This window comes from Pygocentrus nattereri, chromosome 29, assembly GCF_015220715.1.
Source record: "Pygocentrus nattereri isolate fPygNat1 chromosome 29, fPygNat1.pri, whole genome shotgun sequence".
NCBI classification, from domain to species: domain Eukaryota; kingdom Metazoa; phylum Chordata; class Actinopteri; order Characiformes; family Serrasalmidae; genus Pygocentrus; species Pygocentrus nattereri.
In genome coordinates this window covers 18017036-18037019 of record NC_051239.1, presented here as the reverse complement: position 1 = coordinate 18037019, position 19984 = coordinate 18017036, and the positions used below count along the sequence as shown (strand labels likewise).

Sequence of the window (19984 nt, the reverse complement as noted above, 5' to 3'; positions counted from 1 at the left end):
TTTATGACGGATAATTACTCAGCAACACTACTTATCATTGACTTATACTTACAAGCTACTTTTTTACTGGACCATATTTCGTACTTCTACACAGTGCTTTACGAGGTTCACCTTCCTCAGGGGTGTTCAAACTACTTTTTAACGAGGGTCAGATTGTACCATGTCAAAATACACTATATTTCCAAAAATGTTCACTCGTCTGCCTTCAAATGCATATAGAATTGAGTGAAATCCCATTCTTAATCCACAGGGTTTTAAATGATGTCAGCTCACCCTTTGCAGCTATAACAGCTTCAACTCTGCTGGGAAGGTTTAGGAGTGTTTATGGGAATTTTTGACCATTCTTCTAGAAGCGCATTTGTGAGGTCAGACGCTGATGTTAGGGAGGCCTGGCTCACAGTCTCCGCTCTAATTCATCGCAAAGGTGTTCTGTCGGGTTGAAGTCAGGACTCTGTGCAGGCCAGTCAAGTTCTTCCACACCAAACTTACTCTTCCACGTCTTCATGGATCTTGCTTTGGTCACTGAGGGGCCATCCCCGAAATGTTCCCGCAAAGTTTGGAACATGAAATTGTCTAAAATCTCTTTCGGCTGAAGCATGAAGAGTTCCTTTCACTGGAAGTAAGGGTTCTGAGCCCAACTCCTGAAAAACAACTCCACACCATAATCCCCCCTCCACCAAACTTTACACTTGGCACAATGCAGTCAACAAGTTCCGTTCTGGCAGCCACCAAACCCACATTAATCCATCGGATTGCCAGATAGAGAAGCGTGATTCACTCCAGAGAACACGTCTCCACTACTCTAGAGTCCAGTGTCGACGCTTTACACCACTGCATTCGGTGCTTTGCCCTGCACTTGGTGATGTAAGGCTTGGATGCAGCTGCTCAGCCATGGAAACCCATTCCATGAAGCTCTCTACGCTGTTCTTGAGCTGATCTGAACGCCACATGAAGTTTGGAGGTCTGTAGTGATTGACTCTGCAGAAAGTTGCTGACCTCTGTGCACTATGCCCCTCAGCATCCACTGACCTCGCCCTGTCATTTTACGTGGTCGACCACTTCGTGGCTGAGCTGCTGTCGTTCCCAATCGCCTCCACTTTGTTATAATCCCACTGACAGTGGACTGTGGAATATTTAGTAGTGAGGAAATTTCACGACTGGACTTGCTGCACAGGTGGCGTCCGATCACGGCACCACGCTGGAATTCACTGAGCTCCTGAGAGCGACCCATTCTTTCACTAATGTCTGTAGAAGCAGTCTGCAGGCCTAGGGGCTCGGCTTTATACACCTGTGGCCATGGAAGTGATTGGAACACCTGAATTCAGTAAATTGGATGGGTGAGTGAATACTTTTGGAAATAGTGTACCTAAGGGATGAAACATTATTCACAAATGATGGTGCTGCCACCATCAGGTGAAAGGAAAAACTACAACATACTGGCTAGCAGGCCACTAATAACACATTCTTAAACAGAAGCCATGGGCCAATTAAAATCTGTCTGCAGACTGACTTTAGACTTCCCTCAGCTATCTTATGTCCACCAGTGTACAGTACAGTACAGACTGTACTGAACTGGGCTGGCATGTTGATGGGGCGGAGGCATTCTCCAAACACTGGTACTGGCATACTATTGTGTAATGCTGGCATTAGTGTATCAGGCACAGCAGTGTGGCTGGGGTTTTTAACCTGTGTCAGTTAGAGACACGTGTCATGTGTCATGTAGGGATGCAAGGGGATGCCATCTCCGAGGTCAAAAAAAAGAAAAATATTATCCTGCTGAGAATAGGAACAAATGCTGGTAGCAAGAAAACACAGGTAGAGCTTGGTGACACCAGACTCCTGTTTCTAGGTTTGGTCCAAGGTTTTTGTTTGAGCGAATCATTTATGGTCGCTTCACCATGTCATAGGATATTTGCATAGAGTTGAAAAGATTTTGCTTGCTGCTTGTTGCCAAATCACAGCTACAACTAATTTACTCCCATACGAAAGACTGGTTGCCTGATGCTTTGTCACCTGCTGTTGTGGGCTTACAGTAACTGGGCTAGTTTGAAAATGTTATGAGAGACAGTTCAATTGTTTTAGCTTCTGATGGATGGTTTTTTTTGGGCTCGAGATTTTTGTTGTACATGGCAACCCTGCCCATTGTAGAGAATGTTAAATACAGCAAGATCTGTGGATCTTTAAAAAGGAAAGCCAGGGGGATTACAAATGTTAACCACTGAGAGACAAAAAAATGGAGTTTGTCATCTTTGGGGATTATTTTAAGGCGACACTGCCAGCTGCATCCCCAGAATGAGAAGCTAATGTAGTTATGTATTACTGCATGTAGTGTTCCTAATGTTACCACGGAAAAAAGGCCAAGCAACAGAGGTTCTATGTACGTAAACTGACTGCTGATGAAGGGCTAGGGGAAGGTTGGGCAATGTGGCAAATACATAACATCACAGTAGTTCATTTTCATGATGTGCAGTATAGATTTTTATGAGGTTTAATAAGTTGGATCAGAGAAAAAGAACCAGCCAGTGTCAGAATGGCTAAAACGTATTCTGCGTTAACAGGTGGGCTGCAGTCTCTAACTGTACACCAGCAAGACAGACATACGAAGTAGTTATTAGTATATACCACCAAATCATACCACCAGTTTCACCCCTGCTGATAAATGTAGGTCTCCTCATCCATTCAACCACTTACTCATGAACATTTTTTGAAAATATTGAGCAAACCTGTCCCGTCTGTGACGTAGTACTTCACTTGTCATAGAGAAGCATTTTAATAAATGAAATCTACACAGCAGAATGTGATTACTGACTACCGTCATAGTGTACAAGAAACTGCCATGAAAAACAGACCCCAGTTCAGTACAGTAGTGCTTTAGGAACGCCCTTGGGCTTCTGTGGTAAACTGCTTTATTTATTTATAGAGCATCGTGTTCTTATCCACCTGCATCCATCATCCATCTCTGCCCTACATCCACAACCAGCTATTACTCTGTGCTGCCTGTTAATAATAACCATTAGGCTTGAGAATGCTTCACTGAAGAGTGAAAATATCCCGTGTTAATTTCGCTGTTGACAGTATGGACAGTAACTGGCTGGTCCATGGGCTGAACAGTGCAGTCATGCTTATGAATCTGCATTACTGTCACAATAAAATGTATTCCTAAAACACGTAATCAACAGCATAATGGCATTTAAAAGAAGGTCAAGGCAGTATTTGCATCTTTTACATCTTTTCAGTTTTGTTTTTGCTGGTTTGCACAATAAAAAGCGGGTTTATATTGATAGGCTGCTAAAATTGTTGGTGAAGGGACATCCCAGAATAAAAGGCCTGTTAACGTTAACCTACCAAATAGGTTTACCTGACATTTAAAATGTTTTTATTAAGTTAAACGGAATAAAACTGAACACATTGTAGCTATTGTCTGTTTATTCTTTGATATTCCCTTGTGACAATTTAATATGCAGCTTTTTAAAAAGACGATTCATGGCTGATCCAACAGCAGTATAAACACTTAAAAAGGTGGTTTATCAATGGTTCTTTAGTAAAAGCAGTGGTTCTATTTAGAGCCATGAGCTCTATATAGAACCAGTTCATGCTTAACTATGTAACATCCCAGGTTTATTGCATACTTTGGCTTATTACTCGGTAACTACAGGGACTTTAATGCATTCCAACTGAGCTATTCTTACATTATAGAAGTGTGTAATAGAGCTGTAAGTAAAATCACAGCAGATGGCGTATGTCATGTCCTTGGTCTGTGTTGTGCTTTCTATGTGGTTTCCACTGGTTTCTCTAGCGATTACACCTGCTTAGGAGATGTAAATATTTACTACTAAACCCAGCCTCAACCCTCTACTGCACAGTGTTGCCATATGGCAACAATTCCTTTATCTAAATTTGACTGAAAAGCAGTAATATGAAATCTGTGTTTACCTAATTAATTGTGCGTAATTAATTGTGTCTGTTACTTTAAAAGGACAAATACTTTATGACATCACAGGACCAGGAATTCTTGTTATTATTATTATGATGTTATTATCATACATTGCAATTACCAATTGAAATTGCATTCATTTCCAATATATGTGAATATTGGGTTGTACATTGTAGTATAAGTTGCATTTGTTTTGTCTTGTTTTCAAAGAAATTATGTTTTTAGAGAAAAGTTTGTGTTTATGGTGTATGGTTATGTGCTACAACTGTCTGTTGTTGGCATATGGCAACAATTTACCAAATACCCCACTTAATTTTTTTTTTTAATTTTTCCATTATTTAAGCAAATTTAAATAACAAAAACCATCAAAACATTTTTATCATATTTAAGTGATAATTCATGCAATAGAGGGTTAAATTAGTTTGTGTGGTGCAAACCATTCTGATCTTTTATTGCACACTAGCGTGTGTCTGACATTCAGAGGCTCTGTACTCATTTAATGAGAGGGGATATTTGTCAGTCTTATTGCTGACAGAAATATCTAGAACTGGTAGCACATGCATTGAATGGAATGAGCTGATGGTGCACAAGGTGTCGTGCTTATTAATACGAATGAAGCAACAATATGAACAGGCTTGCATTGTGGGAGAAGAAATGTAGGCTTATCTTAAACATCCGTGCAACAGTAGACACTGAAGTCTGGTGATTGGCTGAAAGGAATCATCAGCGGGCCAATCAGAGCTGCTTTGTGCCAGGTCGACTAACCATGCAGTTCATAAACATTTCCGTGAGAAGGAGGGAAAGGTGCGTGCTGCTCTGAAAGAAAAGGCGGGGGGGAGTTTTAGTGGCAGGATTGCTGCCTGCCTGGTGGTCTTTTACACATACACACACAGGCGTGCAAGGAGGATGGCAGTTTGTGTTAAAGACTACGACAGGAGCAGCTATTTTTACCCCATCACCACAGGAGAATACTGAGAAAGAGGCAGTGAGAGAGGGAAAGAGATGAGGAGAAGATGGCATAATGGAGAGGAGAGAGAGAGAGAGAGAGAGAGAGAGAAAGAAGGAAGGAAAGAAGGAAATTGCAATACTGGATAGTGAGAATGGAAGAGAGAGAGAGAGAGAGTAGGGAGGGAAGGGAAAAGATTGCAGTAATCAAAGTAGTGGGATTTACAAGAGAAAGGCAGAAAGAGGGGATGGAGAGAAGGAAGAAGATGGAATGGAAGAGACAACACTAGAGAGAATAGGCACGGGGGGGAGTGAAGCAGAAGAAATGAGAGCAGAAGATAAGTGTAAGATCAGGAGAGGCTGGTAGTATCTGTAGGCAAGCTTTATTCCACACTCAGACTAGAGGCTCATAAACAAGTCTGTCTCAAAAACCAGCAACAAATAGAACAGCCTGCTTCTGCTTTTCAGCCAGAACTACTATAAGATTATTTTTATTTGCCAAGTATAAGATGTACAGCAGTTTTCTCTTGGAGCCAGTAGAAGTTCTAACAGCAAAAATCACAGTACACGAAAAGTTGCATACATTAGGTGCTTTAGGTAGGAATGTCACAATTGTTGCATAATCGCCCAAACACAGTTTTTTGAGGATTACAGTACTTTTTTAAAATTGTTAGATTTCTACAACAAGCAGAATGTGAATTGGTTGCAACGTGGTGAGGCAAATAAATGTAAATAAATGAAAGCAGTAAATGCATTCATTGAAATATCAGCTGGCTTATGAAAACAAAAAAAATCCTGACCTCTGACTTGGTGCCCTTACATGATTAGAGGGCAGTACTACTACTGTGTAGCTTTGCTTGGCTCTTCACATGAATCTGTGTAACTGTAGATTTGTGTGAGTATTTGGGTGCACACACAGCAGTGTAGTATGTCATTTACAACCACCAAGCAACGCCCTAACAACAACCTGGAATACCATAGCAATCTCATAGCAACACCATAGCAACTACCTGGAATTACTGCATTAACCTGACTACATTATATTACATTACATTAACGGCATTTGGCTGACGCTCTTATCCAGAGCGACTTACAATTTGATCATTTTTACACAATTGGCCTGACTGCATGTCTTTGGGAGGAAACCCACGCAGACACGGGGAGAACATGCAAACTCCACACAGAGAGGACCCCGGTCGCCCGGCCGGGGAATCGAACCCGGGCCCTCCTTGCTGTGAGGCGACAGCGCTACCCACCACACCACCGTGACTAGGTTATCAAAAACTACCGGCTGTGTTCTGCAACTGCTTTAAGTTTTGAACAAACCTAGTTTGTTCATGAACTTTCCCTTTCTGGCTAAACCTGACGTCATAAATCCCAGAATAACAAGAAAAGATGTGTTAATGTGGGACATTTTTGCTTCTGTACGCAAAGCAAAAGACAGCAGTTTATATTTTTATAAATGAAGTCAATGCTTTGTAAGTGTCTGATCACTGCTTAGTTGTAGTCCCACTTCCCACACTGATATTCAAGGTTCGGCCCACCCTTGATTTTCATCAGTCAAATGGCATGACGAACAAGAATGAACCTGGAACTTGAGTTGTTTTTCTTACGATCATGAGAAACTAGCTTCCATTCGTTTTCCTATAGCCTGCAAGCCGTATTTAATTAACCTCAAAGACATGCGGAATGTTTTGCTGACCCTGCCTCTCTCTGTCTGAATAGAGTCTTCAAACGCCTCTCTTTTGACCAATGCCGAGAAGATAGCCACCATCACCACCACACACACGCCTCAGAGCAGCAGCGAGCCCAGGTGAGTGACGTCTGCACTCACGTACAAATAAATATTCATTTGCGGAACACAGAGCCTGAAACCCCTGCTGAATTTGGTTCATCCTCTTTCTGAAGCAAATCACATTCACGTCTACAGAAGGAGAAACGTAATCCACCCCACTCAATCTTTTTTGACGCACCGCTGGGGATATTTCTGTCCCATTCTGACAGGCTGACAGATCGACAGCATTAGGGATGTGTTTGTAGTCATCCATCTTTATTCTCCCTCAGGAACAACAAATCGAAACAGGCCCCTCCCCCACCTGCAACGCAAACCTCCAATCAGGTAAGAGCTGCATTCTACATATGCCACTTTGCTGTGCATGTCTTTTAGCTGTGGCTAGGCTCTCCAAAACTCCAAAAAGAGCAGCTTTTAACAGTAAAAATGTAACATTAAGATATTTCAAAGCCTTTTTAACCAATACTTACTACAATATTTCTACAGTATTTTATTTTTCTAAAGTCTGTGAGCAAGTCGGAATGAACAGCAGTGCCATATTTGAAAAGGATTCTGGAAAAACTGAGTGCATTTTTGTCAATGAAATGCTTTCAAAAATAACCTGTGTACAAAGAAGAGGAATTGCAGAATTAAAGAATACTATAGTAAGATAACATCCAGTCAGCTACCCTGGTTGTGGTTTACAAGCTCTTCAGTCTGTTTTTAATGACACATGTAGCTGTTTAGTGATCTAGACAAGACTCAGAAACGGTTTAACATCTCCATTCTTGCATTCCAACAGCAAAATAATGCTCCTAAACCAAAAAGAGGAAAATTACAAAACACTTTGCGCTATAAATTTTATAAGACTGTATTTTAGATGTTTATAATCTAAATTATGTCAATTACAGCCTGCAGTTCTTTTGTATTTTGCAAAACAACTGTGTATTGTTGGTTAAGCAGGTTGTGCTTGCATAAATGAATCTTTCTGTTCATAAATTCTTAACGCCTTGTTAGAACTTTGTGTCCATAAAACGCTTTGCAAACCTTGTACACACACCACGATATAACGTCAGTGTGAACAACGACACAGCAAGTAGTGTAGCTGACATTAGCTCAGTAGTAGTGGGTTAGCAAAGTGCTGCTACAGTTGCTGCTGTGACGCTAAACAGTTGCTTTTATAAGCATATGTTTCTGTGAAACAGCAAAAATCAGTTAAGGTTACCCACCTGTCCAGTAGGAGCAACCCCCTTATCCCTTTCCATGCATTTCAACGCTCAGTAAAGCTAAAGTCAGCTTCTTTTTCACTTTCTTGTTGAAATTTTCCCGTTCCACCTTAAATTGTGCACGCCCGCTGTCTGGGGAGGGCAAAACGAAGCATGGGAAGGGCATACACTGATCAGACAACATTATGAGCACCTCCTTGTTTCTACACTCATTTTTAAACTCTGTGTCCACTCACTGTCCACTCTATTAGACACACCTGCGTTGTCGGTTCACCCTGTCGATGTAAAGAGAGAGATGACATCTCTTGCTGAACAATATGAGCTAATCATCCTCTAGTCCCACATCAGTGGTCACAGGACACTGTTGGCTGGATATTTTTGGTTGGTGGACTTTTCTCAGTCCAGCAGTGACACTGAGGTGTTTAAAAACACCAAAAGCACTGTTGTGTCTGATCCACTCAGACCAGCACAACACACACTAACACACCACCACCGTGTCAGTGTTACTGCAGTGCTGAGAATGATCCACCACTCAAATAGTACCTGCTGTGAGGGTCCATGGGGGACCAGACCACTGAAGAACAGGGTAAAAGGGGGTAATAGAGTATCAGAGAAACAGATGGACTACAGTCTGTAACTGTGGAACTACAAAGTGCAGCTATACAGTAAGTGGAGCTGATAAGATGGACAGAGAGCGCAGAAACGAGGAGGTGGTCATAATATTATGCAGGATCGTTGTGTGTCTTGCTGAAATGTTTAAATTGGAGCAGTTTTATTTCAACAGTTAACAGCACTTTGCACAAAATTCTCTGGTTTGTATTCAGTTATTTTGTTGATTTTTCTAAAGAAAAACCTGGAATGATTGAATTGTATTTAGTCTTAATTTTTGTTGGATGTCACGCCTTTGGGTGTGTAAGTTTGATTGTTGGTTATAAATTTTGGTGATTTATTTTTGTGTATTTGCAGGTTTTCAATTGTGTGTTTCTTTCTGGCACATGATTAAATACAGTGTCTCGTTCACGCAGTCAGTTGGGCCTGTTTGGTGTGTCAGGTGGAGATTCACAAACAAATGTTCTGACAGTCGCACTTTGAAAGTAGCTAAAGTTTTCAAAAAGTAGCTAAATTATAGCTGGCTACAAATTTTGGGAAAGTAGCTAAAGAGTAGCTAACTACTAATTTTTCAGTAGCTATCCCAACCCTGGCTATACATTGAAATGGTACTGTAAACGACATTTAGGATGGCTTAATCACCATTATGTTCCTTAATCAATGGCTCTGTTAGTTCAAATGAAGTGGAGTTGTACTTGTGCATCACTGACCAGAGTAGGTTGCACTCTTGCACCTTCATGCATAAAATTCAAAATGAGGACCGAATTGAAGGAAAAACTGGTATATTCAATTTCAGCTGTTTATTACAAATTAATATACACTATATTGCCAAAAGTATTCGCTCATTCTTAATCCATAAGGTTTAATATGATGTCGGTCCACCCTTTGCAACTATAACATCTTCAACTCTTCTGGAAAGGCTTTCTACAAGGGTTAGGAGTGTGTTTTTGAGAATTTTTGACCATTCTTCCAGAAGACTTTTATGGACCTTGCTAGGGGTTGTCCCCAAACTGTTCCTACAATGTTGGGAATGTGAAATTGTCCAAAATCTCTTGGTGCTGAAGCTTTAAGAGTTCCTTTCACTGGAACTAAGGGGCCGAGCCCAACTCCTGAAAAACAACCCCACACTATAATCCCACCTCCACCAAACTTTACACTCGACACAATGCAGTCAGACAAGTACTGTTCTCCTGAAAACCACCAGACAACCCAGACTCGTTCATTGGATTGCCAGATGGAGATGTGTGATTTGTTACTCCAGAGAACACGTCTCCACTGCTCTAGAGTCACGCTGAGTTTGTGTCAGCACTGTTTGTAAAACCTGCCTTATCTTGGACTCTGTGCATTTGAACACAGTATGTGAATCTGGGTCACAGAACAAGAACCTGTAGTTGTTGATGCGGTTGGGTACAGAGTTGCAGCGTTTCAGCTGTAGAAGTGAATTCTGCCCATATTCCTGGCTGTGCTGAGTCACACTTAAACATTCATGACCAAAGTTCCACCAGAGTGATCGATTGTATTCTTTTTAAGAGCCAGACCTTAATGACATCTGGACTCGGGCTTGCCAGGCTCAATGAAAGTGTAAAGTGCAATGTGAAATGTATTACTCTTCAGTCAGTCTGTTTATTTCAACTAGTGACTGAATTAAGATTCTGCTGTTTCCTTCAGTCTTTCTCCTATAGAGAAGATACTTGACCTTGCCTACAAGGTGTAATTTTGAAGTGTTCCTCTAGCTGTGCTGTTGAAATTGCATCCTCAGTTCCTAATGTGTTTCTTCACTTTTCCTTTAACTTTTTGTTTGTTTCTGTTTCTGTGTGTGTGTGTGTGTGTGTGTGTGTGTGTGTGTGTGTGTGTGTGTGTGTGTGTGTGTGTGTGTGTGTGTGTGTGTGTGTGTAAATGCAGGATGCTGAGTTTTACTCGGTGGATCTGGAGAGAGACAGTAAAGGCTTTGGCTTCAGCCTGCGAGGAGGGAAGGAGTATAACATGGACTTGTACGTGCTGAGACTGGCAGAAGATGGAGCTGCAGTGAGGAATGGCAAGATGAGGGTGAGACAGGATTTCACACTGAGCTGCACAAGGCCATGTTCAAAGGATGATTTGGTGTCCATCAACAGTCAACAAGGTCAACACGCTGATGGACAGCAGAAACCAAAAATAATGGCAATGTGTGAAAAAGAGTTGTACCATAACTTTTGCTCAGGCCTCATTTTATGTTTTATTTTTTTTACACTGTTTTAAATTCAGCATATAAACCACAATTATGCATTAAAATGTGCGGAAGTGTTTTCAGAGATAAGATGTATAAACTTATTTTCACTTAGAAGAAAATCAGCAAGGGACACTCAAACCTTTGCACACAGCTAACAGCTTCTTGCTTCCTTCTCTGTAGAAAACCAGTTTTTATTAAATGCGTTCATCACGTTTGAATTTTTCCCACTCACTTTATTCCCGACCCAGTGACAATAGAACACTAACCTCTGCTCACATGCCTGCAACAATTGAGCAACACTTATCAATGCTTTTTTGGGACAGATCGCTAAAATGCTCTTAGAGATGGACCTCTCTCCACGAGTACTCTCCAGTAATCTTCGCCACAGGGAAAAATATCTTTCCTAAGAGAAATAAAGCAGGTCTCAGTATTATATTAATATTTCTAAATTGTTTCTCCTAAACCCCCCTTAGGAGAAATGATGAGATTAACATCAGCATTTCCCTGTGAGAAGTTCTGGTCATCAATGAGAAAATCATTAGAGGAGCAAAGGCAGGGGGAGAGGGGGGTGGGGTCAGGTGGTCAAGCTCAGCTGTAGTAGCACTGAGCAGCAGCCCAGGTCTATATTCATGCATCTTTTCTTCAAGATCGCTGTTGCCATTTTGTTATTGCTTTGGTTGCTCACGCTTCACTCCCTGAGAGTTTTCTGTCGCACTAGCGTTGGCTACTGCCCATCAACTGCTATTTGTCATTTAGGCGCAATGCTTGAAACTGTCAGCGCAGAGTGGGAACATCATGCTGTTGAACTGTTCACACTACAAACTGTAGACACAGCTGCATTTAGTGGTTTGCTGCAGATCCCAAAAATTGATCTGTGGCTGGATAATCGAGCTAAAATCAAGTAGTGTGCACAGTGTGGAGCAGCTGAATTGAAATTGCCATTATCGTCATGCTGGTCTGAGTTTCTTAATCACATATTCTTTTAGAAATGAAATCCAGCATCCACTGTTTAACTGTGTGGGTGGAGAAGTGAAATGTTACACATACTTCATCTGTACATGCTGTCTGTACAGCAGCCTTTGCCCTGTTTTTCTTAAGTCTTTCTTCCTTCTGCTTACACATTTGAGAATGAGCCAATTACATTCAACAGTGGGAATAACATGCATTAATACTGTCATGTTAATTAATCATTTACACCAGGGGTCTCAACCTGTATCTTGGTAGTTGCCAGAGTAGTTAGTAGAGCATTTTCTAGGCTGAAGAAATAAATGCGTTGGATTGACCTGTGTATCATTTCCACATGAGTAAAATATATTAAGCCTTAAAGTTTACTAACTTAGTAAGTTAGTAGGCAGTAGTTGTGTTGACAATGTATTTTTAACCATGTGGAAGTCAGTTACACATTTAAATTAGGACAATTTAGTGCATTATTTTTTAATCATACAACATTTAGCCAATTAGCCAAAATTCCACCGATTCTTTATTTGTGGGATGCAAACAGGATCATGAGAGAGATGAGAAATACACATTTCTAGAGGAACGTTTCAGGTTATGAAGAATGTTGGAGACGTCTGACTTGTTTAATGCCAGTGAGCTTACTGTTATTATATAAAATAAACAATTAGTCTCACCCCAAAAACTCATTTTGTAGACAATTTAACTGTGATTAAGTTTACATATAACACATGTAAAAGCCAGGTGGGTTTACTGCTGGTTTTGGATAGAAAATGAAATGTCTATATTTGTGCTGTGGGCATCTCGATTCCTGGTGCTTATCACCACCACTGCAAAGCAAATCAGAGTCAATAAGTTTCACCATTTCACATCAAACCGCTCATCAAACTTCAAATGAGTTTTTTTTAAATCACTGGAATCCCCCAGTAAACTCTAGAGCACCGTCTGATTGCTCAAAGTGGACGTTTGGCGAGAACTAGTGTTTGATGATGTATTACTGTGCACCTTGCAAAGTTTCAGCTTCCAATTGCACCTCACCCCCCAGAAAAGCTGTGATTTACAGTGTGGATCCAATCTTCTCGCTTTCAGGTAGGAGACGAGATTTTGGAGATTAATGGAGAGAGCACTAAGAATATGAAGCATTCCCGTGCCATCGAGCTCATCAAGAACGGCGGCCGAAGGGCGAGACTCGTCTTGAAGAGAGGAGACGGCTCTGTGCCAGAGTATGGTGGGTACAGCTAGACCTTCACGTCTCCTCTATTGTCTCAGTTTGTCAAGATCATCTGCTCTCAGATTGGCTCTTATTCTTGCTGTTGTTTCTCTTTTTAGCTCATCTCGTTCTCTATTTTACCTCACGTCATGATTTCCTAATGTCTCCTCTACTGAGCTGTTCTCCTTTCTATCAGAGCCCTGATGTTTTGCTGTTTTTAATCCTTATTTTCAACATTCGTTTAAGACTTGGGTCATTTTATGCAAACGATCTTCAGACGACTCTGGTGTAAACAAGTCTAAAAATGAACGCCTCTCCTTTCTCTATCCCTGCTGACGATCTAAACATCTCTCTCCTCTCTTTATTTTCTCTTCTTTTTTTATCTCTCTCTTTTTCTGTCCTGGTGGGCTCTTGCTCATCCTGCCTCAGCGATGATGGCTCCCCATCTCGCTGCTTGTCTAAGGAATGATAAGTTGGGAGAGCCTTGCTTCTACCTAATGGGCCAAAACCAAACCACGGTTTGTAGAGCGTCATTCGTATTTGTGAATCCTCCCTAAGTCCTGTTAAAGCCTGTGAACTTTGCTCACACCATCCCAGACCCACTCCTTGCTACGCCACCTCACCTTTGCTACGCTTTCATCACGCCACTGTGAATCCATGTTACCCATAGTACACTGCGCTGACTCTGAACCCGCACCGGGATCCATGAAGAAGCATGGATCCGTACCCTTACACTGAGTTTCACCTCAGACGTGCATGTTACTGAAACGCTTGAGTGCGACTGGTGAAGATGTGGTTGATGTTGTCAGTTTGTTGCTGTGCTCCTCTTTCAGACTGTTGTCCTCTGTTACATGGCTTATGTAACAACTTTGATGATGTACGTTTATGTAAGTACTGTATGTGTGACACATACAGTAGCCTAACAGCTTATATGAACGACTTAGACCTCCTTTATAATCCTGCGTGATCTTGTCACCACACATTATGCTAACTAGTTAGCTACTTTAGTGAACTTAAAGGGGCATTCCAGTCAAAATGAAGAATAAAACCATTGCTACATCTGTTGGAAACATACTCACTTGTCTCCTGTTGTGGTGCCACGATAGTCCTGAAAGTGAGATTTTCCCACGAAAACCCCCTTCTGATGTCTTCAAGGTGGAAGGGAACTTTTAAACAACAAGTGCTTTGAGTTGGATGTCAAGTTGCTTTAATTATCGGACTAATTCAGAAGGAAGTGACTGTCTGCTAGGAAGCTGAGAGTGACGTCTGTGTATATTAGCCTCTACCTCAGTGGTACATCAGCGATTTTCTTCATTTCAAGTTGGGGGGATTCCAGATGGTTTTATAATATAGTTGTGCAATGCATGCTGCTAATTCTGTCAAACTATTGAGGCTGAAGGGATCCAGTGCTGTATAGAATATTACATAACATGACAATATTAAATATCTAGGCTGGAATACCCCTTTAGCAGTTCACAGTCATAGATGTGTGAAAGCCCCATGTCCATGCCTAATTTTTCCATGATGAAACTGCCCATGTAAACCTAGTAGTTTCTAAGTAGTTTGGAAATTTAACACCTAACTCTAGGCATACTATTCAGTTATTAGTTGGTTTTATTATCCAGAAACTGCAATAAATTATACTCTAATTATGAAGCTTACACATAAAGTGTGTGGTTAAAGAGTCTTGAAGGGGTTAAAGTGGTTTAAGGGGATAAGCCATTTTGACTGATAGCTTTAAGCCCTATCAACTGTCTATAATGAAGCTACTATAAGTGTGACTGTAGTAAATCTACATGCACAACTTGGTCTACATTCTTGTAAAATGCAAACTTTGATCTCTAAACATTAAGAGCAAAAGTGCTGATTCCGTTTCAGACAACTAGACCACAAGCCTGAGCTGCAAGTATGTTATGTGGCCATGTGGCTATATAGAGTTTTCCACCAGACAGTGCGGCACAGCACGGAATGCAACTCATCCAAATCCAGAACCTACTTGATGAGCATCTGTGTCCATTTCTCCTTATGTTATGGTTTTTGTGAAAGTAAGACGAGTTTTTAGGAGGTTCTGTGGTGGCCACTCGACACTTGTGTTCATAGGAAACACAAACAACAGTAGAAAAATGGATGGAGTTTCAAACTCTGAAGGACTCTCAAGGACTTCTAGTAGTCCTTGGCAATATATAATCTAGACCAGTGTAAATATCACTATACAGTGATTTGTGTTTACATACTGTAATAATACTGTAATTATGGTGTTCAGGTTGTGAGGCTTATTCCTTTTAGTTTTTAAATGTTGTGCCTTTTACACATGATATGAAGGACCTGAAGGTTTAACAGGAATTCTGATTTTACTAAATTTCTCCATAATAAAACCTTTACGACATACATGAAGTCCTTGACAGTGGTTACATGTATAAATGCACTTTAACTACAATGTATAGCAGTCCATAAAAATGCAAAATAGTATGTATTCTTTCTGGAAATGTGCCCTTCTGAAAATTGAATCCAATAAACAAACCAACTGTCTGGTTTGTAAGGCATTCGTTTAGCAGTGTGAGCCATTAACTTATAAAGGAAGTTATTAACATATTATTAATCTTACAGTACTAATGTAAGTTTAAATTTGATAACATTATATATTCTGAAAAAAAAAGAGATGCTGAAATGGATCAATGTAAATTGCAAATAAATGCAGCAGCTTCAGTTGCAGCTGTCTGATTTGGTGGTGACGATTCTGACGATTACTTGACAATTACTTTTGATCAGTCAGTGATCGGCGCTGTTTCTAGCACCACTCATACGCCTCGCTGTGGAACACTTGCCACCGTGTCAAGTAGGGTAACCAAATTCAACTTTACAGCAAAATGCGTGATCACAGATTCTTAAGCGTACCACACTGTCTGATGGAAGTGCTAATAGAGACAGATAGGGGTTCGTCCACCACTAGGACATATATAGAAGAATACATGGATGCGTGTATGAAGTCCAGTCCAGTGTGAAGGGAAAATGTTATGTTTCTGTGAGTTACAGGCTTTGCTCAGTGCATGTTCTCGTATTGCATGGACCCTCTGTTATTTGTCTGTGACAGATTTGTGAAAGGGGATGCACTTGATGTTTTTTGACGTTTGAAGTTTAAAAGTGATGTCACTTGTGTTACTGGAGCACTAGTTTAGCCAAATTCTAACAACCCTCTGGTGTGCTACCATGTTATGCTTTTGTAACAGGGTAACACCAGAGGCAGTTGTAACACCTAATGTAGTCCAAATGTATCTTGTTTTAAGCATGTATGACCAATTAGACATGGCTTATTTTGTCAAAATGATCTTTATATTTCAGGCTAGTTGATTGACAAGGTTGTTCATGCTTACTACATGTAGTACATCTTTTTTTATAGGCTTTGCTAAAGACGAGTCACTACCATTACTAACGAAGTAATTTACTCCTAAAGATTGTATCAAGATATCAAGACAGTGTTTTTCAACTTTCTCCATGATTCTTTCCAGACGGGCCCAATGACGGGTACCCTGCCCCACCCGGGCCACAAAATCTTTCGGAAATGAGATCCCTGCCGTCCAACGGCCGATTTCACCTCTCATCGGAGTCCAGCTACACATCAGAATATCATCCACCACCCTGGCCCCAGGAGCACCGGCTGAGAGAGCGAGAACGAGAGAGGGATCAAGGGAGGGAGGAATATAAGGACTACGCCCATTATCCCAAAGCCCCTCACCACCTCCACCACCACCACACCTGGAATAACAGCAACCACTCCGGCCCCCGCGCCCACTCACCCTCCCCTTCTCCCGAAAACGACAAAAAGAACTCACGCCGCAAAGTCAAGAAATCAGAGTCAGAAAGCGGCATCGCCAAACTCTTCAAGACGCTGAGGAAGGAGGGTGGCTTTGGGAAGAAGTCCTCTGACCGGGACCTTCGGGGAAGAGGCTATGAACGCTCTCCAGAAAGGGGGAGCCAAAGCAGGCCTCAGACACGCCGTGGCTCTCTGGACCGCTCCCCCAGCCGCAAGCGCAACTCCTCTCCGGACCGCCGCAGGGCCAAGTCCGTGGACCGGCGGACAGACCGCTGGCAGCGCGACTATTCTCCGGACTCTCGCGCGTCCAGCCAAGTCCTGCTGCAGCAGGCCGCAACTCCCGACAGGCATTTGCGTCCCCAGAGGGAGGCTCACACTCCGGGCAGGAATTACTTACGGGAGGAGGGTTACCTCACTTCCACTCCGGAAAGATCCAACAACGCCCAGGCGGTGTTGCTGGCCCGCAGCCACACGCCTGAACGAGGCCTGAAAAACGGCAACGTGCTGCGGGACGTTTCTCCCTCCAGCCGTGGTGACAGTATTAGCAACGGCACGCCGGAGAGACGCTACCGAAGGGAGTCGGACAGCAGCAGCAGCAGCAGTTACCTAGAGGAAGCCGCCACCCCCCGGCTGAAGGACTACTACAACGCGCTGAAGGCCAACGGCGCAAACGGGACCAATGCGGGCAGAGCTCCTACCCAGCACCCTCAGTCCAAGAGGCGGCTTTACAAAGAAAACCACACGGACCTCAGCATTTGAGCGCGGGGAAGCCACAAGACTCCACCCACACATGAGCACTTGCGGAGCTGGACGACTGACGACATCACACCTTTTTAAACAAGCTGATGGGGTGAATGGTTGATTGATTGATTGAATGAGTGATTGGTTGACTGTCTGATTGATTGATTGATTGATTGATTGATTGCACATTTTCCAAGCCAGAGATTTCCACAACTCAGCCACAAATACAGCAGCGGAACAATCTTGCGTCATTTTGTTCGTTTTTTTATAACTACAGTGTTGTGCTGATCAGAGAGTGAGGTTTGCGCGAATCCATGTCTTGGTTCAGTTGAGAGATCTAGGTCTTTTGTTTTTTAGATATTTTTATTAAATCGTCCTCTGCCCACTCTCTTTTGATTTCCTCAACATGCACCAGAAAAACTGTGTGAAGACGATGCTCAACTCTTTTTGGACTGTTTGTTTGTTTGGGTTTTTTTTTGTTTTTTTTGTTTTTTTTTTTTTTTTGCGTGCTGTGTGTCCCCGATTCCTCATAACTGCATTTCTGCAGACCAGAGCACAAGCCTTGAGTGTTTGTTTGTACATTTCCTGGATGAATCCGTGTTTACATGTGTGCGTGATCATCTCAAGTGAAGGCAAAATTTAAAAAAGACACAAAGTATAAAGCTACTGTCTGATGAAGTAATATATTTAAAGTGTATTTATTTTGAAGAATTGGCACATAAAGGAAGTCGACAGGACGCTTGTCGTAGTTTCTCCTTCCTAAATGAAATCGGATGCTTGATCCTGATCTGCTGTATGATTATCACACTGAATTTTCTTGCGCAAAATGCCGTGGACTGCTGCACAAGGGCAGAGCGCTCCTCTTCCCAGACTTCCCGACCAGACGAAAATGTCAGGTTTCAAATCCATTATTTTATTCAGAAAGTCCCGAACCAGACGATATTCATCAGAAATCACCACGGGAACAATTGGAAAGAGATCATATCTGGGATAGCTAAGGAAATTACCCATCGTTCTGAAGGTCTGGTCTACAAGTCTGAAAGAACAGAATACAGAACTGACGGGATGAACAGCTGACAGAGCTTGACCTGAGTAAATGACGCTTGTGTGTTCAGGCCCCAAGGAGGTCATTCTGTGGTTTTTCAAGCCTTGGCAAAGATTTTTTAGTGTCTGTAGACTTCCTTTAGCACTTTTAAATCAGTACTGGCCTGAAAAATAACTAGAGCCTGCCATAGACGATGAGTAACAGAAGCCTGAACCACGGCAGATGATCTGGTACAATCTGTTCAACTGAGCCATTGTGTGTCTTTGCACTGGAGAATGATTAAGGCTAAACTATGCGTCTCGTATGAATGTGTTTTGTTGTTTTTTTTTAGTTTTTTTCGCGTGTATGTGCCTGTGTATATGATGTTGAACCAACATGAAGCGATCTCTAAACACGATGGCAAAGCAGAGCAAGTTTTCATCATCGTCTTCATAGTACTGTATTGAACCAATAACCTGTCAGCCACCATCTCGTGTACAGACTTTTACTACTGTATGTAATTACTAGCAACCTGTGGAAGAGAGGAGACCGTTGCCTTTTTCTTGTACAAAAGAGAATTTATGAGAGACCTTCGCCTTGAGGAACACGATATGGTGTGTTTATACTCCTCAGGTGGAGGCTGTGAGTCATAGATAATATGTGTAATTTATACTCCAGATCAGGCATGTGTAAAGATGTTTGAAAACCAGAGAGGACCGAACGTTGATCCGTTTTCTCGGGGCCAGGGAAAAGAATGGGGTTGATCTGACCTTTCTTGGGGAGGGGGTTGAATATCTCTCGTGATGCATAGCCTGCCTTTTTATTATGGAGCACTTGTATACTGTCTGTGGTCTCTCTGCAATGTTATCTGGACTTAAATGCTTTTTCTGTGTCGATGAAAAGCAGTACATGTATATGGGCCAATCTTTTTTATGAAACACTATGCATATATAGATACAACATTGTCCATAGCTTTATTTGACTCATGAAGCTATACATAACATTAGTCTAAGTACAAGTAGATGTTGACTTATCCAGTAAAGCTTTTTTTTCTCCTTGAGATGAATCGCAATGTATATGTAGCTATCAAAAAGAAGTCTGTGAATGCTATTTTTATTATCAAATAAAGTTTTCCATACAAATTCACAAATTCTCTGTACCTGGTTTTCATTTCTTTGTCCAGAATGTATCTTTGTAATGAGGGCTTGATGCACTGTGATGTGTAGACCGACCAGCCACTACATTAAGTGCACTTACCTTATATCTACAATCATTGCATACTTTATCACCCTTTTCACCTGTTTTTTAACAGTCAAGATCCCCCCAGGACCGCCACAGAACAGGTATTTGGGTGGTAGATCATTCTCAGCACTGCAGTGATACTGACGTGGTGGTGGTGTGTTAGTGTGTGTTGCACTGGTACGAGTGGATCAGACACAGCACCTTGTACCTTGTAAATAACTGTGCTACTTATCCTCCAGTCCTTCTTCAGTGGTTACAGGACACTGTTGGCTGGATATTTTTGGTTGGTGGACTATTCTTAGTCCAGC

At 41.8% G+C, this 19984-nt stretch overlaps 1 protein-coding gene across 7 annotated transcripts in view; it reads left to right on the top strand.

The window, feature by feature from the left end:
• The window catches only part of LOC108412246 (membrane-associated guanylate kinase, WW and PDZ domain-containing protein 1-like), a 220101-nt gene extending 200517 nt beyond the window's left edge, over positions 1–19584 (top strand). For 6 of the 7 annotated variants that reach the window (XM_037536227.1, XM_017684182.2, XM_037536225.1 and 3 more), the window contains 5 exons: positions 6605–6692; positions 6944–6998; positions 10388–10531; positions 12738–12876; positions 16365–19584. In XM_037536227.1, coding sequence (XP_037392124.1) covers positions 6605–6692; positions 6944–6998; positions 10388–10531; positions 12738–12876; positions 16365–17428 — 1490 coding nt within the window. In that variant the 3' untranslated portion in view covers positions 17429–19584. Of the gene's footprint in view, positions 1–6604; positions 6693–6943; positions 6999–10387; positions 10532–12737; positions 12877–13287; positions 13377–16364 lie in introns of all 7 variants that reach the window. The other variant, XM_037536229.1, reaches the window with a different exon arrangement.
• Positions 19585–19984: the final 400 nt, after the last annotated feature.